Consider the following 25,200-nt stretch of genomic DNA (forward strand, 5'->3'; position numbering starts at 1 on the left):
GTGCTGAGAAGACGTTTCCACTTATGGGAGAGCCAAAGACCAGAAGGCCTCAGAAGGCAGAGGGTCTCAGAATTAAAGGGTATCAGTTTAAGATTGAGATGATGAGGAACTCCTTCTCTGAGTGTTCAGTCTCTTTGGAATTCCTTGCCACAGAGAGCTGTGGGGGCAGAGTCTTTATGTCTGAGATATTCAGAATCTTGATCAGTTGGACAAATTAAGGGTTACAGAAAAAGGACAGAAAAGTGGACGTGAGTAATGTCACATCAGTCATAATCCTATTGAATGGCAGAGCATGGTCAAATGGCCCACTCCGACCTCTTATTGTCAAAATCATAATGGATACTAAAATTACTGTATGTTCCTGTTCATTTTGGCATTTTTCTGATAGTTTGCCAGCCGCACATGAGAAGGGAGAAAGTGTTTCTCCACTGTCCACAGGAAAAATTCAGTATCTGTTGAATGAAACATGGTCAAAGACTAATTGAGTTTTAACTCTCTTTCCAAAATACAATATTTGTGCATTGTAAATGGTTTTCAAGTAGACTAGTACTGTGACCAAGTAGGGGTTAACAAATAATTTGAGATACCATTGTTGGAATCATAGGATTAACGGAGATTTGCATCACAGGAGGAGGCCATAGAGTCATAGAGATGTACAGCATGGAAACAGACCCTTCAGTCCAACCTGTCCATGCCGACTAGATATCCTAAATAAATCTAGTCCCATTTGCCAGCATTTGGCCCATTTCACTTTAAACTCATCCTATTCATTTAATCATCCAAATACCTTTTAAATGTTGTAATTTTACCAGCCTCCACCAATTCCTTTGGCAGCTCATTCCATACATACACCACACTCTGCATTCAACAGTTGTCCCTTAGGTCCCTTTTAAATCTTTTCAGTGTCACCTTAAACCTACGCTCTCTAATTCGGGATTCTGCTACCTCTGGGGAAAAAGACCTTGTCTATTCACCCCACGCCCCTCATATAAACTGCTCTGGAGCTTCAGGAAAAATAGCCCCAGCTGATTCAGCCTCTCTCTATAGCTCAAACACTCTAACCCTGGCAACATCATTGTAAACCTTTTCTGAACTCTTTCAAGTTTCACAACATTCTTCCTAAAGCAGGGAGACCAGAATTGAATGCAGTATTCCAAAACTGGCATAACCAATGTCCTGTATATCTGCAACATGACCTCCCAACTATTATACTCAATGCACTGACGAATAAAGGAGAGCATACCAAACATCATCTTCACTATCTTGTCTACCTGTGACTCTACTTTCAAGGAACTACGAATCGGAAAGGTCTCTTTGTTCAGCAATCCTCCTCAGGACCTTACCATTAAGTCATAGAGTCATTGACATGTACAGCACAGAAATAGACCCTTCAGACCAACTCTCCATGCCAACCCAATATCCCAACCCAATCTAGTCTCACTTGCCAGTACCCAGCCCATATCCCTCCAAACCCTTCCTATTCATATACCAATCTTTTTAAATGTTGCAATTGTACTAGCTTCCATCACTTCCTCTGGCAGCCCATTCCACTTACATACCACTCTCTGCATGAATAAGTTGCCCCTTCAGTCTCTTTTATATCTTTTCCCTCTCACCCTAAACCTACAACCTTTAGTTCTGGACTCCCCCACCACCCCACGGAAAAGACTTTGCCTATCTATCCTATCCATGCCCTCATAATTTTGTAAACCTCTATAAGGTCACCCCTCAGCCTCCAATGCTCTGGGGAAAACAGCCCCAGCCTGTTCAGCCTCTCCCTATAGCTCAAATTCTCCAACCCTGGCAACATCCTTGTAAAGATTCCTTCCTGAAGAAAGGCTTATGCTCGAAACGTCGATTCTCCTGCTCCTCGGATTCTGCTTGGCCTGCTGTGTTTTTCCAGCACTACATTTTTCAATTCTGGTCTCCAGCATCTGCAGTCCTCACTTTCTCCTAACATCAGGTGGCACGGTGGCACAGTGGTTAGCACTGCTGCCTCACAGCGCCAGGGACCTGGGTTCAATTCCCACCTCAGGCGACTGACTGTGTGGAGTTTGCACATTCTCCCCGTGTCTGCGTGGGTTTCCTCCGGGTGCTCCGGTTTCCTCCCACAGTCCAAAGATGTGCGGGTCAGGTGAATTGGCCATGCTAAATTGCCCGTAGTGTTAAATAAAGGGTATATGTAGGGGTATGGGTGGGTTGCGCTTCGGCGGGTCGGTGTGGACTTGTTGGGCCGAAGGGCCTGTTTCCACACTGTAAGTAATCTAATCCTTGTAAATCTTGTCTGAACCATTTCAAGTTTCACAACATCCGATAGGAAGGAGATCAGAATTGCACACAATATCCAAAAGTGGCCTATCCAATGTCCTGTCCAGCTGCAACATGACCTTCCAACTCCTGTACTCAATACTCTGACCAATACTGGAAAGCATACCAAATGCCTTCTTCACTATCCTATCTACCTGTGACTCCACTTTCAATGAGCTATGAACTTGCATTCCAAGGTCTCTTTGTTCAGCAATACTCCCTGGGACCTTACCATTAAGTGTATAAGTCCTGCTAAGATTTGCTTTCCTAAAATGCAGGACCTTACATTTATCTAAATTAAACTCCATCTGCCACTCCTCAGCCCACTGGCCCATCTGATCAAGATCCCGTTGTAATCCAAGGTAACCTTCTTCATTGATCACTACACTTCCAATTTTGGTGTCATCTGCAAATTTACTAACTAAAGTCTTGTTTGCCTTTTCAAAATGCAACACCTCACATTTATCTTAGTTAATCTCCATCTACCAGTCCTTGGCCCACCTGGCCCCCTGATCAGTTCCCATTGTATTCTGAGGTAACCTTCTTCTCTGTCCACTACACCAACAATGTTGGTGTCTTCTGCAAAGTTACTAATTATCCCTCATATGTTCACATCCAAATTATTTATATAGATGATGAAAAGCATTGAACCCAGCACCAATCCTGTGGCTCGCCACTGCTCCTAGGCCTTCAGTCTGAAAAGCAACCCTCCACCATGATGTTCTGTCTCCCATCTTCAAGCCAGTTCTGTATCCAAATGGCGAGTTCTCCCTGCATTCATGTGATCTAACCTTGCCAACTAGTTTATCACGAGGAACCTTGTCAAATGCTTTACTGGGGTCCATATAGAGCACATTCACTGCCCTGTCTTCATCAATCCTCATCATTTCTTCTTCAAAAAACTCAATCAATGTAGTGAGACATGATTTCCCACTCACAAAGCCATGCTGGCTATCTCTAATTAGTCCTTGCCTCCAATTACATGTAAATCCTGTACCTCAGGATCTCCTCCAACAACTTGCTGACCAGCGGTGTAAGGCTTACCAGTCTATATTTCCCTGGCTTTTCCTCACTACCTTTCTTAACTAATGGCACCGCATTAGCAAACCTCCAGTCTTCAGACACCTCATGTATGACTATCGATGATATGAATATATCAAAAGGGGGCTCAGCAATCATTTCCCTAGATTCCCACAAAATTCTGCAGTACACCTAAACAGGTTCCAGGGATTTATCCACCTTTATTCATTTTAAGACGTCCAGCATGTACTCCTCTGTAATATGGAAATTTTTCAAGATGCTTTGATGTTTTTCTCGAAGTTCTCTATCTTCTGTATCCTTCTCCACAGAAATCACTGATGCAAAATACTTGTTTAGTATCTCCCCATCTCCTGCGGTTCCATACATAGGGAGCCTTGCTGATCTTTAAGGGGCCCTATACCCTTTCCAGTTACCCTTTTGTCCTTACTGCATTTGTAGATCTTACAAATCAGCTTTCAGCAAGAGCAATTTAACATGTCCCATTCACTCACCGAGGCAAAAGTGAGGAATGCAGATGCTGGAAACCAGAGTTTAGATCAGAGCGGTGCTGGAAAAGCACAGCAGGTCAGGCAGCATCCGAGGAGCAGGAAAATTGACATTTCGGGCAAAAGCCCTTCATCAGGAATAGAAATCACTCCATTGTTAACTTTCAGGAAGGATCAAGAGCATTAAAACAGCAGGAGCTTTATTGTGAAAGTGTTTACTCTGCAAGGAGCAAAGTCAGACTCAATTGTCTCCTACTTAGAATGTCTAATAACATCATTGTCATGAGGTCAGACTCTTAAAGTGACAGTCCACTATACTTAACAAATATACATCACTTTGTATCTAGGATTTCATTTCTTCCAGGTTCTTAGCCAAACTATTTTTTAAAACCCCCAAACCTCTTTCAGGCATTGCACACCAGATCACGAATACTTACTGCATTAAAAATATTTTCCACCTTGATTTCTCCATCTCTTCTTTTTCCTCCCCTGTCCTTCCTGAATATTTTGAATCCAAACATATTTATGACCCAGGGCTGTCCCTTGTTAACTGAATTCCATTTTTGCCATGCATGTTTAGATTACAAGGCATATTTAACATGCTTCTGAGATAACATTCATAATTTTGTCCAATATTTTTGCTCATAGGAAAAGAATTTGCTTCAAGTATCATGACCAATGTGAGATAATCTTGTATTTGGTCTGGGTGGGATGCTGTTAGAGATTTGGTGCAGACCAGGTGGGCTGAAAGGCCTTTTTCTACACTGTACAAATCCTATCATTCAAATCCCCAGTGGAAATGCTGGTGGGGTGGAGGGGATATGAGGTGCGGTTTAAGGGGGCAGTGGACTTCCTGCTTTGAAGTTTCTGAGGGACATTGGACCCTTATATATTTAGTTCTCATCAATATCCTGTGAGCAAGTTGCCTTAAACATGAAGAGAATAACAGGGTATGCAGGCAGATGTCGACACGCAATGACTGGACTGCTGAATTCTCCTCAGGCAAATCGTAATGTCTAGGGAGAGTACGATGAGAATTGGACAGTCTTCTTGCTTTTCCATGCCTCACCAGAATAAATTAGTATCAACTAATGAATTAATATGTGAAATAACTGCACAAAGGCCAGTATCCCGTCATCAAGTCATCCTTTATTTACTTGTATACTTATAGTGGCTGTGGCCAGCCAGCTTGGAATCAGTCCCTTGAACTGAGGAGATTCTAAATGCCCTGTTTTTATTCATCAGCTCAGGCTTCCAGGTTAACAAACCCAATGAAGTATCTCATAGTCAACTAGGTCTACCTTGTTCCAATAACTTCAACATATTAATATTCCCTGCCTGGCTCAGGGAATTAGAGAGTTTTGGACTAAGTAGTTTGAAGTCAAAGCTTCTACGAGTGGAGTGAAGCTTTAGTGGGGCAGCAGGTGAGGGATTCAACAGTCAACAACAGCATACTGGCATGGTTTTTAATGGAGTTTAAAGCCTAATATAGAGGATACCTCAATCTGCCAGTTCATCTAATATCAATTAGATGGAGGAAACTAAATTCTCTCCATGACCAAATAGTTCAAACTGTAGAATATAAAATTAAAAATACTCCACTTTTCAAGTGAAGTTCTATCGTGACTGTTGTGAGAGTCTAATAAAATTGATGAAAATTCCACAAAAGATTTACCTGAGGCAATCTGAGCACGTCATTAGTCCAAACTTCCCAAACAAGTTCATGGACGTGGAAGTGGTTATATGTGGGCCATGCTCTTCCAAATCCAGAAGTTTTAGGGACACCACTGAGTAAGTTAGTTGTGGTCAGCAAGCTAGCAAACAAGTATGATCATTAGGGCCAGTGGTTTGGGAATTTTGATCAGGATATTGCTCAGTGATCTCATAGGGGGAGTTTAAAACTATCTTCAAGTAGCTATCTTGCTTGATCAGGCCATTATTAAAGACTAAGGGATTGGGACATCACCTCTCTACCCTGGCCATTTGCAACTTATTTAATGATCATCTGAAACAGGGAGTGTCAAAGATTAGTCTTTAAATTGGGTGACTTTCCCTGACTCACACATCTCTGCTGCAGCGGAGGGTGTTGATCAACATTCTTTGACAAAAACATTGATCTATATCTTTTGGTATCACATATTTGCCTGTTAATCACATGGAACGTATACAAAGCTCTGTCTCTACAAAAGAAAGTAATGGCTCACTGATAATAACTTTAAAAATGATATTAGGAAGGGTGACTATTTAGGTCTGAGCAAAGAAAGTTTTGAATGCGCATCTGAAAAGAAGGAAGTAGAAATTCTTAGAAAAGAGGTTGGAGTTTGAGGTCTGAAGAAATATCTCCTCCACTGGAACAAAGTTCCCCAGGACACAAATACTCATCCTGGATCTCTGGTTTAGTTTGTTTGATAATGAAAGCCCATTGTTGATTATGCCTTTGAGCTCAATAATTCTTATGCAGGGATTATTCTGTTTGACATGGGTTAGCCAATGTAATATTTTTTGTAAATAAAATCTGCTTTAACCAAAGAAAAAGTACAAGTCTTTACTCATTATACAGAATCAACGTTGAAGTACTTAAGATGAGAATGGTCCCTCAGAAACATTATTTAAAGTTCTGATGATTTTTAATGAAATCCACTGAGTCTTTTATAACTTCTTTGACTTTAATTATTTCTGATATTAACTCCCCTATGGACATAATTAACATAATCGAAAGATAGTTATTTAAAATAGTTCTATTCTTTAAGTCAGTAACACATTTTCACATCGCCAGGTAGAAACTGTTTTGAAACCAGCTGGTGCGTATGTTCAGGCTTCTGTACCTTCTCCCCAATGGTAGACATTGTAGAAAAACATTGCCAGGGTGGGATGGATCTTTGAGAATGTCGACGGTCTTTCCTTGACAGCGGGCCTGGTAGATGGATTCTGTAGATGGGAGGTTGGCCTTTGTGATTGTCTGAGCCGAGTTCCCATTCTCTGTAACCATCTCCAATCTTGAGTGGTACAGTTGCCACACCAGATACTGATACATCAAGCCAGAATGCTCTCAATGTTTGGCAAGGGTATTCACCGCCACACCAAATTTCCTCAGCTGCCTGAGGAAGAAGAGATGTTAGGCCTTTGTAACCAGTGCTTCTACATGAAGAGTCCAAGAAAGCTTGTTGTGGATGCCCACTCCCAGGAGCTTGGCACTCTCCACCTGTTCCACCTCTGTGCTGTTGATGTGTAGGAGGGCATGAGTAACATTCCTCCGAAAGTCAATAATGAGTTCCTTGGTTTTGCCGGCATTGAAAGCTAAGTTGCTCTCAATGCACCATTTTTCCAAATTTTCCACCTCCAATCTGTAGTCTGTTTTGTTGCCAGATGAGATTTGACTGACTATGGTGGTGTCATCAGCAAACATGTAAATGGTATTTGGCAATGCAGTCATGGGTATACAGTGAGTACAGTAGGGGGCTGAGTACGCCTCCCTGGGTGCTGCAGTGCTGAATGTTAGTGAGGATGAAATATTATCTTCAATCTTCACTGATTATGGCCTGTGGCTCAGGAAACTGAAGATCCAGTTGCAGAGAGTGGGGCTTAGTTGAACTAGTTTAACATGTCTGTTTCTGGAAGTGTCCATCTATATTCTTCTGCTGTAGCTTGGTTCGTGTTCAGTACAGGAATTTCAGTTATACTGCAATTTTGTTTACCTTCAAATTCCACACAGCAAACATTTTGATGGAATCCATTTCCCTGACCTTTTTTCATGTTGAACATTGAGCTAAATCTTGCCTTTCTATTAACATCGTACATGCCCGATGAGGAACAGGAACAGCTGGCAAAGCTTTTCTGCTAGACTCAAACCTTTGACAAAGTTGCTGAGATATTCTTTAAAAACAATTTTCACATTAAAAATAGAGCTTAGGCAAACCTCTGGAGAAAACCAATAACTTATCCGAGGAAAGTGAATATGCATGGACTAAGAAATGGGCAATCATACATAGTAGTTATTAATACGTGGACTAAATTCTATTTCACTCGGCCAAACTTGGTTGCCATCACCTATTTAATGTGAATTGGTCACAGTAATAAATTTGGCATATAGTTAGAATTATTAACTCACTATCTGTTTCAGAAAGTTGCAGTAAATGGCATTGCAAACAAGCGGTTGTTTTTTTCAGGCGTGAGAGCAAAACCACAGTCACAGCAATTGAAGAATTATCTTGTGGAGAAAAGTTTCCCATTTTCCTGACCTGCTCTTGCTCATTTACATAGTTAAGCAAAACAGTGTGACAAGCAGTTCATTCCTGCTAATGCTGGTGATCATTAGAGGATGGGTGTTGGAGTGCCACAGTTCATTTACATCTAATTGCTGCACTTTAATAGACAATTGCAGCAAAGAACATGAACCTCATTCTTTTGGGTAACAGTCTGCACTCATCAGATAATCTCACCAATTGCAGTGCAAAACAAAGTTCCTTTCCAGCATTCAGACTCCAAAGCAAAAATGTCCAAGACAGTACACTGGTATTTTTACTGTAGAGATACATCAGCAATCTTTATAAATTGTTCATTTGGAAAGGAACTGATGTGTATTCACATCACTTCAACAGCTGTTTTTGACTGAGAGACAAGTTAATAAATAATAACCAGTTAATAACTAATAATAACACATTATTACAATGACACTCGATCACCTTATTGAGTTAGAATTAGAATTCCTACAATGTAGAAACAGGCCTTTCAGCCCAACAAGTCCACACCGACCCTCCGAACAGTACCCACCCAGACACATTCCCCTCCCCTATTACTCTACATTTCCCTTATTGCAACTAACTTACACATCACTGAACACTATGGGTGACTTAGCTTGGTCAGTTCAACTACCTTTGTGTATCTTTGGACTGTCTCCCAGCCATCTGTGCTGGGAGTATATGATATTTCTTATACAGCATAATTGTAAACTAAAAGTGTTTCTTTATAATGCAAGGAAACTCATACAGTCACGGGTGGAATGTGCAAACTCCGCACAGTCACCTGAGGCCGGAATCAAACCTGGATCCCTGGTGCTGTGATACAGCAGTGTTCACCACTGAGCCATAATGCTGTCTGTATATGATATTTCTTATACAGCGCATTTGTAAACTAAATATATTTCCTTGTAAACTTGTTGGTACTATATTAAAATGAGGGAGTCAAACATACAGTCATTTGGAATCATGTTTTTTCTGATGATGAGTGACATAGAATTAATTCTCCACTATAACGCTGTGGAACAGTTAATAAATAACGCATCACAAATGCGGTACAATTTCCAGAGTTTTGTGTTCATAAATGCCAGATATATGCTATAATAAAATATTTCTGTTGCCTTACTGAAATATGTTATCCATGGGAAATGGTTTGCCCTGCAAGTCATTTAGAACATGGGGATATCTTCTGAATAACTAATTAATAATAAAAAAACTCCGTTGTGTGGAAAGCAACCATTCCTTGGCAAAAAAGAAGTGCAAATCTGCTGAGTTTTATATCAAATCAAGATATGTTTATACTTGTAAATTTTAATGTGATCTTCTCAAAATGTGACGGGAATAAAGTAAGTGTTAAACAGTTGAATTTTCTTATTTCAGGCTTTTATTATTACACTGATCTACTGTCAGTCTCCAATTAAAATGCAGAAATTTTTAATCAACCTGTTCAGTTATGTTGCAATACATATGAGACTTGAACCCAGGCCTTCTAGCCTAAAGGTAGGAACATTACCACTGCATCACAAGAGCCCTTTAGAAAACAAGCCCATCTTTATGCACAGCTGATCACACAGAGAACAGCCATCTAATTATTATGTCTTGAACATAAAACATTGAAAAGTACAGCACAGTATAGGGACCTCGACCCACGATGTTGTGCCGACCTTTTATCCTACTCTAAGATCAAACTAACCAACATACCGGTCATTTTATCGCATCCATGCACCTCTTTAAGTGTTGCTTAAATATCCCTTATGTATCTGACTGTACTACCACTGCTAGCAGTGCATTTCCATGCACTCACCATTGTCTGTGTAAAGACCCGACATCTGACGTCTCCCCTAAACCTTCCTCCAATAAAAATATGCCCCCATCATAGCCATTTGCACCCTGGCTATCCACTCTATCATTGTCTCTCATCATCTTATGCACCTCTATCAAGTCACCTCCTATCCTTCTTCGTTCCAAAGAAAAAACCCCGAACTCCCTCAACCTTTATTCATAAGACATGCCCTTCAGTCCAGGCAACATCCCGGTAAATCTCCTCTCTCCCTCTCTAGAGCTTCCACCCTCTTTCCTGCAATGAGGTGACTGGAAGTGAACACAATATTCCAAGCGTGGCCTAACCAGGGCTTTATAGAGCTGCAGCATAACCTTGCGGCTTTTAAACTGAATCCCCCGCCAAAGAAAGTCGATACACCGTATGCCTTTTAAACAACCCTATCAACTTGGGTTGCAACTTTGAGGATCTATGGGCATGGATCCCAAGTTACCTCTATTCCTCCACACTACCAAGAATCCTGCCTTTAACCCTGTAATCTGTATTCAAATTTGACCTTCCAAAATGAATCACTTCACAATTTTCCAGGTTGAACTCCATCCGCCATTTCTCAGCCCAGCTTTGCATCCTGTCAATGACCCATTGCAACCTACAGCTGCCCTCCACACTATCCACAACTCCACCAACCATTGTGTTGTCAGCAAACTTACTAACCCATCCTTCCACTTCCTATTCCAAGTCATTTATAAAATTTGCAAAGAGCTGGAGTCCCAAAATAGATCTCTGTGGAACACCACTGTTCACCAAGTTCCAGGCTGGATACTTTCCATCAAGTGGCATCCTCTGTCTTCTTTGGGCCAGCCAATTCTGTATCCAGACAGCCAACTTTCCCTGTATCCTATGTCTCCTTACTTTCTGAATGAAGTGTGCTGGAGATGTGAAATTTTTATCGATAAATGATGATTTGTACTGCTGTTGTTACCAGACCTCACATAGATATTATCGGACACTGAGAGTAGAACTTTAATGGCTGCAGCAGTGAACCATCCGCCAGCTAGAGAACTGGTGGGAACTTTACTGTGACCATTATTTTGAGTAAATCCCAATTAGTCAGCTGACTACTGCTACTAGGGTTCCTGTTTCTTGTAGGGCTGTGTTTCCCACACAAATTTCACTTTCAAGATTATTATCCCAGCCCTAAGAGTTGCCAAGTAATCAAACTTTCTGTAATGGAGAAGGTGAGGCCTGCAGATGCTGGAGTAGCAACATCAATGGATACTGTGGGCTCTGTTGATATTGTAACACTTCAAAGGTCATTGTTGGATCCCCAGATCTCAGGGATGCCCTGCATCTTTTATGTCCACAACATAAACTTTCCAAAACTGGAGCAATAACTGGTAAAATAGATGAAGGGTTGTTTATTAATGGTAAATTTTTTTCAGGTATGTTCTTCAAAATATGTTACATCTGCTGATTAGCATTGTTCCAAATATTAAATCATTTTATAAATCACATCATTTCCTGTAATGACATGTGCTAGCCTATTTGCACATTCAGCAATATGCTAGACAATGCTCAGGCATGTTATATTATCTAGGTGGGTAACTCTAGTTTATCTCGCTTAGCCTAGGGATTATTCCTCCGTACCTTCAGTGAGGCCGTTACCGGTAGTGAATACCCTTGGTGAGAATTTTAACTACTGTCTGGTCCTAGAAACTTCCAACCCGGTTAGGCTTTATTGTAGGTCTATAGGTCATCCTTCAGTATTACCCCTTTCACCTATGAGTGAGAGCGGCTCGCCTTGGGCCAACCAAGCACCTTCCTACCGTCTGTAGTTCTTAACACTTCACAATAATAATCCCAATATATCTTAATCAAATAACTGTTCGGCGATTCGTGTGTGTATGTAAATTAAAAATGTGATTTATTGAAACATAAAAAAGAAATCAATCTACAGTTACTCACTCTTAGCCTTACGATTTTCTTAGCTCAAAATCCCGATTTAAAGTCGCGAGTCAAGATTACTTTAGTTTCTTAGATTCTTCTTAAGTCAAAGTTCCGATTCAAAGTCGCGGGTCGAGTTTACCTAGGATAAAGCAGAGCTTAGTTCCCTAAGTGTCCCTCAGGGGGATCTTTTGAGCAGGCTGAAAGTTAGTTGTCTCTTGTTTGAGATCTTTTGATATTGGTTCAATATGCACAAATGTGTCTTTTGTAGCAAGCCTGTTTTGGTTCAGTAGCCGAAGCTACATTGGTTCAGTGTCTCCTGTCAGCTAGTGGCAAGAGCGATTTGCCTGCTGTGAAGCTCTGCTTATATCCCTTACAAAGTTTGTCAAGCAATTACGTCACTAGTTCTAAGGACTGGGATCAGCTGTTTTACACCCGCTTAAAATCGTGCCGCGGTCAGCATTTAACACATGCTTGTTTAAAGGTCGCATTTAATATTGTTAGCATACAATAGCATAGGGTTAGTGTGCAAACTTCAAATAGGTTTATCTGTTAAGTGTCCGAAGTGGGCCTTTCAATGTTGATGATTCAGGTTCTCGTGACCTCTTGTTATGTGTCCGAAGTGAGCTTTTCAATGTGGATGATTCAGGTTCCCGTGACAGGCAATTATCACAAGAGACCTGAGAAAGGGTCAGAGAAGTATGTATGTCGCTATAAGGACCACACAGTTTGAGTTTCTGTAGATACCTTTCTTGCCACTGGCATGTCCCTCCATTTGAAAGATCTAAGCACCCACTCAACCTGGCACAGAAATGCCTGCCAGGATTTATCTGGGGATTTTCCCACATGCATGCAACTGACCATTTCAATTCCTCAACTGGATCCCTGGAATGTAAACACTAGGTGTCACTGTGTACTGAGGTTCTACCATGTCTCTAGTATTGCGAAGGATGGGCCTAGCCTTGCTGCCGCAGAATGCTCCAAGTACTTGGACCTTTCCGTATCACCTGAACCTCATGGAGAAATTTGTGAAGATAAATACCTTTGACCATTATTCCTTGAGACCATTCAGGAAAAGGAGAGGGCGGATCCTGTTGAGCGGTTCCCTGGACAAACTGTCAAAGTCATTTGGCAGAATGCCTCATCACCAGAACTTCCAGTCAAACATAAGGACATGGCTTGGCTGATGGTGAGAAGGGCTCTGCCTGTAAGATCCTTTATGTACGCCCGGACTCTCTGCGCCACTGCACACTGCCCTCGAAGTGGCTGTGGCGTGAACAAGACTGTCACACACCTCCTTCTGGACTGTGCCTATGCAAGGGAAATCTGGAAAGGAATGCAGTGGTGCTTGTCGAAGTTCATCCTGAGCAGCTCCGTGATGTGGGACACTGTGCTGTATAGTCCATTTCCTGGGATGCACACGGAGACAAACATTAATTGTGCCTGAAGGACCATCAACTCGGTGAAATACACTCTTTGGGCTGCCCAAAACTTGCTGGTCTTCCAGCTGAAGGAGCTGACTCCAACTGAGTGTTGCAGACTGGCATATTCCAAGGTCCAGGACTATGTGCTGAGGGACACACTGAAGCTTGGGGCAGCTGCCACCAAGACATTGTGGGGAGAGACCACCGTGTAAGGTCCTCCTGCCAAAGAATAAGGGGGGGCCCACTCAGTAATTGGTCTCCACTGAAGCCTTAGCTAAATGCCAGGAGGCTGGATGGCTAGCATGCAGAATTGTAAACACTAATGACTCAGTCTGTTCTCTGAATATAAAGACAGTATACATCTGAATGGCATCATCAACCGGTAACGTACAGGTACCGAAGATTTCTATGAATAAAGTATATTTTTGGAATTAAAAAAAGTCAGTTCCTCAACCGTTGGTCAGGGGAAAGTTAAATCTGGACCTTTCCCACTTTGGTGTGATTTAATGGAGTCAGAAAATCTATCTGTGTACCTTCTCCATTATACAGCATCCAGTCCCACACCAGCTACCAAGGGGACCAATAAATTTTGTTTCTAATATCAGTCTGTCACCAATGATACAATAAAGTGATCTGCTTTTCTTTGTAATTTGATCAAGTAAGATGTACTTCATGATGAAAAGACTGCTAGTGTGAAAAGGCAATTATCCCACTACTTAAATGTCTTTCAGACGAAAGAACTTGTGAACCATATCAATTCCGATGCAGGAACAATCGTTGTGTACCTGGTCATTGGCAGTGTGACTATGACAATGACTGTGGAGATAACTCAGATGAAGAATCATGTGGTGAGTTCATCATTTGTTTTGATACTTGATTAATGGTTTGGGGGAAAATAAGTCATTTTCCCAGTTTCAACAGTGCCATCTTACAGATTGCATAGAATTCAATTGTCAGCAGAACACAGAGCAGATCCTTTGATTAGGAATTTAGTGAATAACCTTTAAGAACAAACAGTGAAGGAAGACACAATTTGATGATACCGGGGCTGAATCAATGCAGAAAACGATGCTGTATTAGACGTAGACTTATGCCTTTTGCGACCTGGGAATTGTTGATGCAACCATAACATATTAACATAAATACTCAACAAATACATAATTACCTATTTGAGGGAAGGAATAGGAGAGATTATTTTTCTACTTACATTTATTATAATTATCAAATTTAGACTGTTTGCTAAAATCTGAACACTTTGAAATCTGAACACTCTGAAATCAATTTACTCCAGTTACATTTGAATGTTGGAAAGTTGGATTTCGCCACAGTCATTCGGAAAAGCAACATCACAGAAGAGCTTGTTCAGCAACTGAGGCATTCACTTAAGTTAAATCTGCCAGACATGCATTGACTATGGAATGGCAAAAAACATGAAAGAGATTACATCCACTTCACAATGTTCCCAACACAAAAATGCAACATGCAGCCAAATGACCATTTTAAAAAACTGCAATCATTTCAGATTTATTTTTCTATTTGAAGCTTCTCCCCTGGGTAACTGGCAATCCTTTCCTGCTTTCCAGTGTGTAAGGGGTGCATTCCACTCGTAAGGGTTGCATTGCCATGATGATGAGTTAGCTTGGTTAAGCATGTATAGTGTGTGCTTTATGAGCCTAAAAGGTCAGCAGCTGTTGTCACAGCATTCCAACATTTTCAAGTCATACATTTGGAAAAGAGATGTGGGGTTAGAAAGCCAGGCCTACCATTTTTTCAACAATGTGAGTAACCAGAAAACTGTATGCTAGTATTCCACTAAAATTAATTGTGTAAAAAATGAGGTCTGCAGATGCTGGAGATCACAGCTGCAAATGTGTTGCTGGTCAAAGCACAGCAGGCCAGGCAGCATCTCAGGAATAGAGAATTCGACGTTTCGAGCATAAGCCCTTCATCAGGAATAAGAGAGAGAGCCAAGCAGGCTAAGATAAAAGGTAGGGAGGAGGGACTAGGGGGAGGGGCGATGGAGGTGGGATAGGTGGAAGGAGGTCAAGGTGAGGGTGATAGGCCGGAGTGGGGTGGGGGCGGAGAGGTCAGGAAGAGGATTGCAGGTTAGGAGGGCGGTGCTGAGTTGAGGGAACCGACTGAGACAAGGTGGGGGGAGGGGAAATGAGGAAACTGGAGAAATCTGAATTCATACCTTGTGGTTGGAGGGTTCCCAGGCGGAAGATGAGGCGCTCCTCCTCCAGCCGTCGTGTTGTTGTGTTCTGCCGGTGGAGGAGTCCAAGGACCTGCATGTCCTCGGTGGAGTGGGAGGGAGAGTTAAAGTGTTGAGCCACGGGGTGATTAGGTTGGTTGGTTCGGGCGGCCCGGAGGTGTTCTCTGAAGCGTTCCGCAAGTAAGCAGCCTGTCTCACCAATATAGAGGAGGCCACATCGGGTGCAGCGGATGCAATAGATGATGTGTGTGGAGGTACAGGTGAACTTGTGGCGGATATGGAAGGATCCCTTGGGGCCTTGGAGGGAAGTGAGTGTGGAGGTGTGGGCGCAAGTTTTACATTTCCTGCGGTTGCAGGGGAAGGTGCCGGGGTGGAGGTTGGGTTGGTGGGGGGTGTGGATCTGACGAGGGAGTCACGAAGGGAGTGGTCCTTGCGGAACGCTGATAGGGGAGGGGAGGGAAATATATCCTTGGTGGTGGGGTCCGTTTGGAGGTGGCGGAAATGGCGGCGGATGATACGTTGTATGCGGAGGTTGGTGGGTGGTAGGTGAGAACCGGTGGGGTTCTGTCTTGGTGGCGGTTGGAGGAGCGGGGCTCAAGTGCGAAACTAAAATTAATTGCAGAGCTATAACCTAAATCCATGTTCTGGTATAAATTATACGACTTCAAGGAAGATGAGCAAATACAGTCCTGTATATTTTTGTGTCCATAACTAGTGAACTACAGTTAGATTCCTTCTTGTTGGAGATGGAGAAAATCTGGCACTTTAACAGCTCCATCCTCAATTGTAATTTGGTGCTTGTGAGCATGGGCTAGTTCAGTATCTGAGGAGTTGCAGCCTTATACCGAAAGGTAAATCATTATTGCTGAAGATTAGATTACTTACAGTGTGGAAACAGGCCCCTCGGCCCAACAAGTCCACACTGACCCGCTGAAGCGCAGCCCACCCATACCCCTAATCTAATACTACGGGCAATTCACCAGACCTGCACATCTTTGGACTGTGGGAGGAAACCGGAGCACCCGGATGAAACCCACGCAGACACGGGGAGAACGTGCAAACTCCACACAATCAGTCGCCTGAGGTGGGAATTGAACCCGGGTCTTTGGCGCTGTGACGCAGCAGTGCTAACCACTGTGCCACTGTGGTGCAGGACACTAACCTCAGGGACTTTAGCACAGCTGTCGTGGAAATTATATATTTGGCTTGCAGCAATCACATTCATCTTCCTTTGTGCTAGGTACGTCTCAATCTAGAGGAGATTATCCCCAATTCCTATTGAGATGAGTTTAGATCAGGCTCCTTGATTCCACCCTTGGTTAAATATTGCCCTGTTTCCAAGGGCAGTGACTCTTATTTGACCTCTGGAATTCAGCTCCTTCGACCATTGTCACTTCATGACAATGTCAGCATTATTTTCCATCACTTTGCTGATGATTTAAGCTGGATGAATTTGAGGACCACAGAGATTTCAGAGGGTAATACAACTTGAACAGATTGCATAAATTGCAAACTCAGGCACCATGTTGAACACAAGTGTGAGATTTTAAAAATTTTAGTGTGAATACAGGCAACGGAGGATCGGATGGGCTCAAACTTATAGTTGGCTGTAGTTTCAGCCTGGAGTGTATTCAGTTCATATGCTTAAAGTAAATCAAGTGGTCTTAGGATTTACACCATTCCCCCACCTGCTGTCATGTATGAAGATTCATGAGAAATTTTCACCGCCTTCCTGCTCATCACAGACCTATTTCCCATTTTATTGAGGAGGCTTCTACTGCCTCTTCTACTTCTACTTCACTTCTACTGCCTAAGGCAGGCAAAAGTCCACACCATCGGTTTGCCCAGAGAGTTCGCTGTGGGAGTTAGTGTCAAGAAAGGACCTGGAGACACTTTCTAAGGCCAAGCAGCCCTCCCTCCTGGCATCTCAAACTTAGTCCCCTCATTGAGGTTTGCCAGCAAGCCCTTGCTAACACCCAAATGTACCTGACATCAATGCTCTTTAACCTTTTCTTCTTCAGGGACTGGCTGTATTCACAATAGTGACAACCTTTCAAACCTGATGCTGCTGGAACTGTAGAGCTGCTAGTCTATTGAACTTGGCCAGAAATCTCATTCTGAGCCAATCAGCACTCAACTGAGCATAAAATAGCTGCAGGGCAGTTGGCCAGGCTCCCAACAGTTCAGAGGCTGTGGAATATCGCTCATATAATTCAGCCCATATTTGTTACAAATACCAAACTTTATAAAGTGGTTACCTTTTAACTTAGTTGAAATTCACTTGAATTGCATTGAGCATATTGAGTGAAGAGACTTTTAAAAGAAGACTCAACCTGGTAAAATAGGGAGTAGAGCAACTGATGAAGAATTTAGGATTTTATTAACTAGACTACACATTAATGACAGCATGGAGTGACATAAAGACATCGACTATTTTGGTTGTTTTAATTTGTTCGTGAGGAAAATTTATTTTCCTACAGTTTAATTCTTTCAAGGCTAACAAGGTAATGTTTGGTCAAAGTTGAGTGTACTACTCACAGTAAGTCTTAAAATGAGAAATGTCATCATTAATTGTTTGGTAGCTTGCTTGGAAATTCAAGCACCATAATAAAAGTTACCTGACTCTGCGGGGTTTGTAACATAGGGCAATTATCTAACAAAGATCAAGGCAGTTTATTTGCTTTTTACCTTCATGGAGATATTCTTTGTCAATGTATAGCTTTTTTAAGTAAGATGGTTTGCTTGAGAAAACAGTACTTTAAAAATAAACAGCTTATATTGATCTCATGCACTTAAAAATCTTAGGACAGCATAAAAAAAATTGCAATCAGAAATATTGGTCTGTTGTCTGTCTGTTGTTGCCACATTGTGCACAGCAAGATCCCACAGGCACCATTATCATGCATCGTTGGTAGTCAGATAAGAATTAGTGGTGGAAATCTTAACATTTGATTCTGTTAATTAACTAAAATGCAAAGCAGAAATTCTACCAGATGATATGTCTTTCTATAAAGTTTCAGAAATTATTTCACTGTGCATTGATGTGTAAATGTGGCTTTTGGTAGGAATAACTCCCTAATTTATGTCTTAATTGCCTGCAAAGTAACATTTGTTCAAAATTGATTTTGGTATGCTATTCTTAAAATCTGAAATCTTGTTGTATAGTTATTTTGGTTACTTGCTGGGGCATTCATGTGTTGTTAAAAGTTATCAGTCTCTATGCTTATAGTAATAGTCATCTAAGCACTATTAACATTTATGAAGATTTTGAAATTCTTTTCAAGTTCTGTACTCAGTCACTCTTCTGAATCATCTAATTTAAAATTCAGATATTTATTAGTTTTTAAACTGCATCTGAAGTTTTTGTAATTGCATATGCACTCATGCGTAAGAAGTTGTCAAAACTCAACTACCTTCAGTGACATGATATTTTGCTTCATTCAAATTTCATTGTAACCAACATAGTTGCAAAATTTAAAATGGTATGAGAATGTTTGCATTTAATTCTTGACTATGATAGAACAGCATTGCCATAGAATTAAATTAATTATTAAATTAAATCATTTTAATTGCTTATTTTTAAAACCTTAGCACTTCGCTCCTGCTCGATGAATGAGTTTACCTGTGCAAATGGTCGTTGTGTTGCAGCCAGATGGAGATGTGATGGAGATTATGATTGCTCTGATAGTTCAGATGAAGTAAGTTTTCTTTCATTACTTTATCTAAGTTAGAGAACCTAACAGTTGATCCATTGTCTGCATGCAATATGAATCCAGTATTTCACCTCTACATTAAGGAACCATTTAGTTCGGGAAACCCAGCAATGGCCTTGACAAAGTATCAGTCTTGGTGTGGCTGGAGATGGTTGAGAACTCAGAGGTAATTTTTCAGGTCAGGTCGAGTGACCCTTCCTCAGAACAACATGTTGTGACTCTGGATTAGTGGTGCTGGAAGAGCACAGCAGTTCAGGCAGCATCCAAGGTGCAGCGAAATCGACGTTTCAGGCAAAAGAAGGGCTTTTGTCCGAAACGTCGATTTCACTGCTCCTTGGATGCTGCCTGAGCTGCTGTGCTCTTCCAGCACCACAAATCCAGAGTCTGGTTTCCAGCATCTGCAGTTATTGTTTTTACCTAACATGTTGTGACTGTCTGGCCAAAGATTGCAACAGTATTCTGTGTATGTGTGAATAAATCCCATTTGTCCTCTTCTTTATCATTTGATCTACGTGACCACACAATGCTCAGTTGCCGCTTTTGCTATTCAGTTCTGTAGATTCATGACATTTCTCTCCAATCTGTCCCAATGAAACAAATCCATTTTAGGTTGCTAATCAAATCAGCCTTCCTGATGGTCATCCAGAATTGTTTGCTTTATCCCCTCTATCTTCATCCTTATCTGCATTCTGTCCCAGCCCTAGGTACTGAGTACACTTCCATATTTATTGTAAGCATACTCATCTCTTCTTCTCCACCATTTTTCCTTACTATCTGTGCTATTAGACTACCTGCCAAACAGGAGAACATGAATGTGTCAAATGTCCCTCCAATTAAATGTTAGAAAGATAAACATTTGACAGATTGGTTCCTATCATAATCTCTGATCCTCTGCCCCATATTCTGCCCTAGGCTGGTTATAACACTGTGTACTCATCAAAGCCGATTTGGACTTCAAAGCTCCACATACACAACAAGAAAGCAAATATCCAGCTCGGCAAAACTGTTCCTTTTCGCAGCTATAACACTCACTCTGTTGGGAACTCCTTATTTACTCTTTTGTTTGTTGGAAACTGGATTTCTTCAATGTCATCCTTGACTTCCTGTCATAAATGTCAACCTGTTCAAAATTCAACAACCGTACACTGTTGCACTGAAGTCTGCTTGTCTGTCACTTTTTCCTCGCTGATCTGAAATGACTTCCTGAACCGCAAAGTATTACTTTTAAAGCTTTCTTCCAAACATTTGTGTCCTTTCAGTGCCTTCTTTCAGCAGCATCTCCAGTTGACGTTCTGTGCATTCTGCCCACCTTTCACCCTGTTATTTCTGATAGAAACAGCTGCTGTCTCAACTGCTGTGTTAAACCCCTTCATCTGCAGCACTGAAATCTTTAAGAACCCCCATATTTACAAATTGGTTTTCAGTCTCCTCCTGATACTGCTTGACAATATAGTATAGTACTCTTAGTCAATCAGCTAAACTTTCTCCCCCAACTATTATCTATTCGACTTTGTCAAAAATGAGATTTCCATGCAACAAAAATTTGGAATAGAAAACAATTTTTTGAAATTCAAATGAACAAAATTCAAAATGTTCACTTTCACAATTGCATTTAATTTTTAAAAATGATAACCGGAACAAGACAAAAGACAGAATCAGTCTTAACACTGCCTCACAAAGAATATATTTTTTGTGTCTTGGTGTTCAATGCTGTGGAATATTGGATTTGATGGTGGATCACTATTCATAATGCAAGCAGGGATAGTAGTAGGCTGTAATAAAACCAGAGTTAATGGTAGTTCTTTGTCAATAATCGAAGATTACACTGAACATCATGATGTAACCAAATGTGCATCAGGAGTTTTTCACCTGGGTTCTAGCTGACCAAGATCACATGATTTTATTTGTAACAGTGTTCATATTGCTAGCTGTAGGCTGCCACCTGCTGACTTTCTTGAATAACTTCTTGAAGTTGGACAAATTAATGAATATTAGTACTAAAGTCAGTGAACCAACACTGCAACCTTTCAGAATTTTAGTTGAGTTATTTTTATTAACAACCAAAAATTCCATGCATCGTCTTTGAAATTGAAATAACAGCTTTCTAACCAACTACTGATCATTTTAATGGTAGTAATTTATGGTTTGAAACAAAATCTTGACCAACCTCCCTTTGTTTTTGTGTTTTGGCTATTTGTTGCCATGCAACCCTGCATTTAGGATGATATGTGACTGACTGAACTTTCCCTGACTGCCATCAACATTTCAACATTGCCCAGTAATCAGCTAACAGAGAACAGAGCTGTATTGCAACCAGAAAATTATTATCCTCATTCTCTCCATAGCCTTAAGAGAAATCCTTACAGCCGTTGCATGTTAAATAAAAATGCTCAGTCAAGTAACCTAACTCTGAACCTGTTCAGTTGTCTTCCAATGATCACCAAATACATTAGCCAGGATTTTCTTCAAAAGATGTCAGTCCTTATATTGAGACAATACATACCTAATTAAGGACAATGAGCTGACTCTCTATGTGATCATTTCAAACAGATGGAGGGCAGCTCTGCAGTCTTTACATTGTCAGTGAGAAATGTTGAGTTTGCAAGATCAAAGATTCAGAGGAATTAGAAAATTCTTGTCTTTATCACAACCAGACAAAATGCTTTGCAATTGGGATAGTGCCCATGAAGATGCCCCTTAAGTGGACCACTTAATTGGTAAAATCAGTTGCCTGAATTTAGTTGTTGGATGCCAACCATTATCATCCCATTGCTCTTAAACAGTCTGGCAACAAGATTGCATCACAGACCTCTTCCAACGTTCCAGTTTTCATTTTCATTTTCATCATTCCTAGTTTATTCTGGCACTATAGCCCAACCGTACATTAGACACATATTTTGGGTACAAACTCCCTGGATTGGACACCTATGTAGATACAGTTGGGTGTTTAAAATGGATCCAAGAGAGTATGAAATCAGAGTTTGCTGATGTGAGTTAGCAAATTATTTTAAAAGAAAATCCTATCTGTTGTGGTAATGCCATCTTCCACTGGGGAGCTCTGAAATTACTTTTTCCCACCAAGATCCTCCTTTTGTGATTGACAGGGCCCTCAGTTGTGTCCAACCCATCTCCACCTCCAGTAGAATTCTCGCATCAAATATACCTTCCCCTCCCCTCCATTGTCAGCATTCCATGGGAACTGTTGCCTCCATAACACCTTGGTAAAAACAATGACTGCAACTGCTGGAAATCAGATTCTGAATTAGTGGTGCTGGAAGAGCACAGCAGTCCAGGCAGCAACCGAGGAGCAGTAAAATTGACGTTTCGGGCAAAAGCCCTTCAGCCTGAACTGCTGTGCTCTTCTAGCACCACTAATCCAGAATCCATAACACCTCTGTCACTCCTAATGTTTCCTCACTCTCGCATGACACTTTCCTATGCATTTGCTGAAGATGTGACACTTGCCTGTTCACTTTCTCCCTCCTCACTGTCAAGGCCCCAAACACGCCTTCCAAGTCAACTAAACTTCCGCTTGCACTTTTTCCAATCTAGTCTACTGTAATGTCTACTGACATTATGTTTTTTCTTTACATTGGTGAGATCAAATGCAAACTGAGTGATGAGTGTCTGGAACACCTCTGCTCTGTTTATAAGAAAGGCCCTGATTTTTCAGTTGCTTGTCATTACAATAAACTAACACTTTTGTCCTGGGCCTGTTCTAATGAAGCTCAATGCAAACTTCAGCAACAACATGTCATTTTCACTTAGGTGCTGTATCGCCATAAAGTCTCAATATTGAATTCAACAACTTCAGAAATGGACTGCATTATGTGTGTTCTCCCTTTTTCTTACATTCTCTCTCCCTCTCCACCATCACCTGACAACCTTGTCTTGTTTGCATCTTGTTTACTCTAATCTTAGCACAGAGGATCCATCTTTTCTGTTTCACACTTTAATTTCGACCAAATTTACATCAGTTTTTCTCTTTCATCAATATTTACATTCCCATGTTAATTTTGGATATCCTCTGACTGTGAAAAGTACAGGAAAAAATCACTTTTCACCACTTTCAATTCTGAAGGAAATTCATACTAGATTTGAAACATTTATTCTACTTTTCTATCCACAAATGGTGTTCAACCTCCTGGGCTTCTCCTGTATTCCCCACATTTATAACATCTCTCCTCACTATCACCCACCCCAGTCTCTGACACCATTAACCCTGCATGTCCTCTGTCATCACGGCCTAACTACTCAATCAGAATACCTCCCCACCTTCACCAACAGGAATGGCTGTGTCACCCATTTTTGTAATTTATAATACCTGGTTCTGTCTTATTTTGATAAGCAAAAGATCCACAGTAACACAATGAGTCAAGATGGTCAGTGGGCTACACAACATTCAACCCCTCACACCATATGTGGAAAGGACGCTGATGTTAACTACCCCAAGAAAAGCCTGGACTGGTATCACCCTTGACTTGGCTGAGGCCTGCTGTCACCCCCATGGTAAAGTTCCTGGCTCTGTGTATGAGCTAGATGACAAGGCATGACGGTAACTAAAATAAGCTTGGTATCTCTTGCTGAGGGGGCAAAACATTTAAAGGCAAGATAGGGTAATGCAAGATGTGGATGCAGTGAACATCCCAGTAGGCTGAGGGTGAGTGTGCACTTTGGCAATGAGCAAAGACCCTGGAGATACAATCTGGTCCACCTGAGGCGCAAAGTGTCCTTGCTGGTGTATGACAGTGATAATTGACGGTGCAGCCTGACATGAGAAGCATTGAAGTCCAGAAACTTCCTGTAACTGGATCAGACCTGTACATGAAGATTCAGAGAAGTTGGCACATGTTGGTTGGCAAAATCCATGGATGTAGGCATGTGTGGCTAATGGCCATAGAGCATTGCCTGAAATATTGATGTCTAATTTTCAACATGGAGATCATTCAGAGCAAGAGACAAGCTGAATCTGTCATATGCTCAAACTGATCTCCTGATCAAATTTTCCCAATGTCGAGCTCATTTGGCAAGTTTTGTCAGCTGGAAGGCTGAATGGCTATTCACTGCTGCCTACTGGAAATCTTTCCATATCGATTGTGAAAAGCATAAGAATTAGCATAAGTTGCTCCTAAAATTGAAATGGATCTCATTAAAATTGTTGCTGATTCTGCCACACACCTCACCATCGCCCATGTCACTCAGATTGCTCAGTGATTCCACCCATATGTCAGTGAAATGAGTGGACAAAAATGTGGCAAATACAGTATAATAAGAGAACGAGCGAACTTGTCCATTTTGGCAGGAAGAATAAAGTAGAAACTCAGAAATTTAAATGGTGAACAATTGCAGGGGTCTGAGATGCAAAAGGATCCATTTGTTCCAGCGCATGAATCACAAAAGATTAGTCGGCAGATACAGTATGTAATTAGGTAAGCTAATAAAAAGTTATTGCTTATTACAAGGGAAATTTAAAACAAAATTAGAAAGCTGTGTTTTAGTTATGTGGGGCAATGGTGTGATCACATTTGGAGTACTGTGTACAATATTAGTCATCTTATTTGGGGTAAGATGTAAATGTGTTAGAAGCAGTTCAGAGGAGATTTACCAGGCTAATATCTAGAATAAGTGAATTGTTTTATGAGGAAAGTTTGGACTGGCTAGGTCTGTATCTGCTGGAGGTTAGCAGAATAAAAGATTAAAACAGATAGGACCCTGGGAGATCTTGGTAAGGTAGATGGAGATAGATGGTTTGCTAATGAGGGAATCAAGATGTGGGGTGTTAATGTTGGACTGGGGTGGACAAAGTCAGAAGTCACATAACACCAGGTTATAGTCCAACAGGTTTATTTGTAATCACAAGCTTTTGGAGCACTGTTCCTTTGTTAGGTGATGTCACTTCACCTTACGGCTCCTTTGTTGGACTATAACCTGGTGTCAGGAGAATCAACAACCAGGCGTCACTGTTTATAAATCAGGGGTCACCCATTTAATGAAATTCTTCTGTTTCTCAGGGAGACTTTAGAATTCTAGATTGTGGGAGCAACATTCTTTAAAATTTT

The 25,200-nt window shown here is 41.2% G+C and overlaps 1 protein-coding gene across 1 annotated transcript in view; it reads left to right on the forward strand.

Annotated features, from left to right (window-relative positions):
- The window catches only part of LOC132817331 (low-density lipoprotein receptor-related protein 1-like), a 1,680,787-nt gene that overhangs the window by 1,526,123 nt on the left and 129,464 nt on the right, over positions 1–25,200 (forward strand). The window contains exons 69-70 of the mRNA XM_060827740.1: positions 13,948–14,064; positions 19,020–19,126. Coding sequence (XP_060683723.1) covers positions 13,948–14,064; positions 19,020–19,126 — 224 coding nt within the window. The remainder of the gene's footprint in view (positions 1–13,947; positions 14,065–19,019; positions 19,127–25,200) is intronic.

The sequence above is a fragment of the Hemiscyllium ocellatum genome, chromosome 7 (genome assembly GCF_020745735.1).
Source record: "Hemiscyllium ocellatum isolate sHemOce1 chromosome 7, sHemOce1.pat.X.cur, whole genome shotgun sequence".
In the NCBI taxonomy this organism is placed as follows: Eukaryota; Metazoa; Chordata; class Chondrichthyes; order Orectolobiformes; family Hemiscylliidae; genus Hemiscyllium; species Hemiscyllium ocellatum.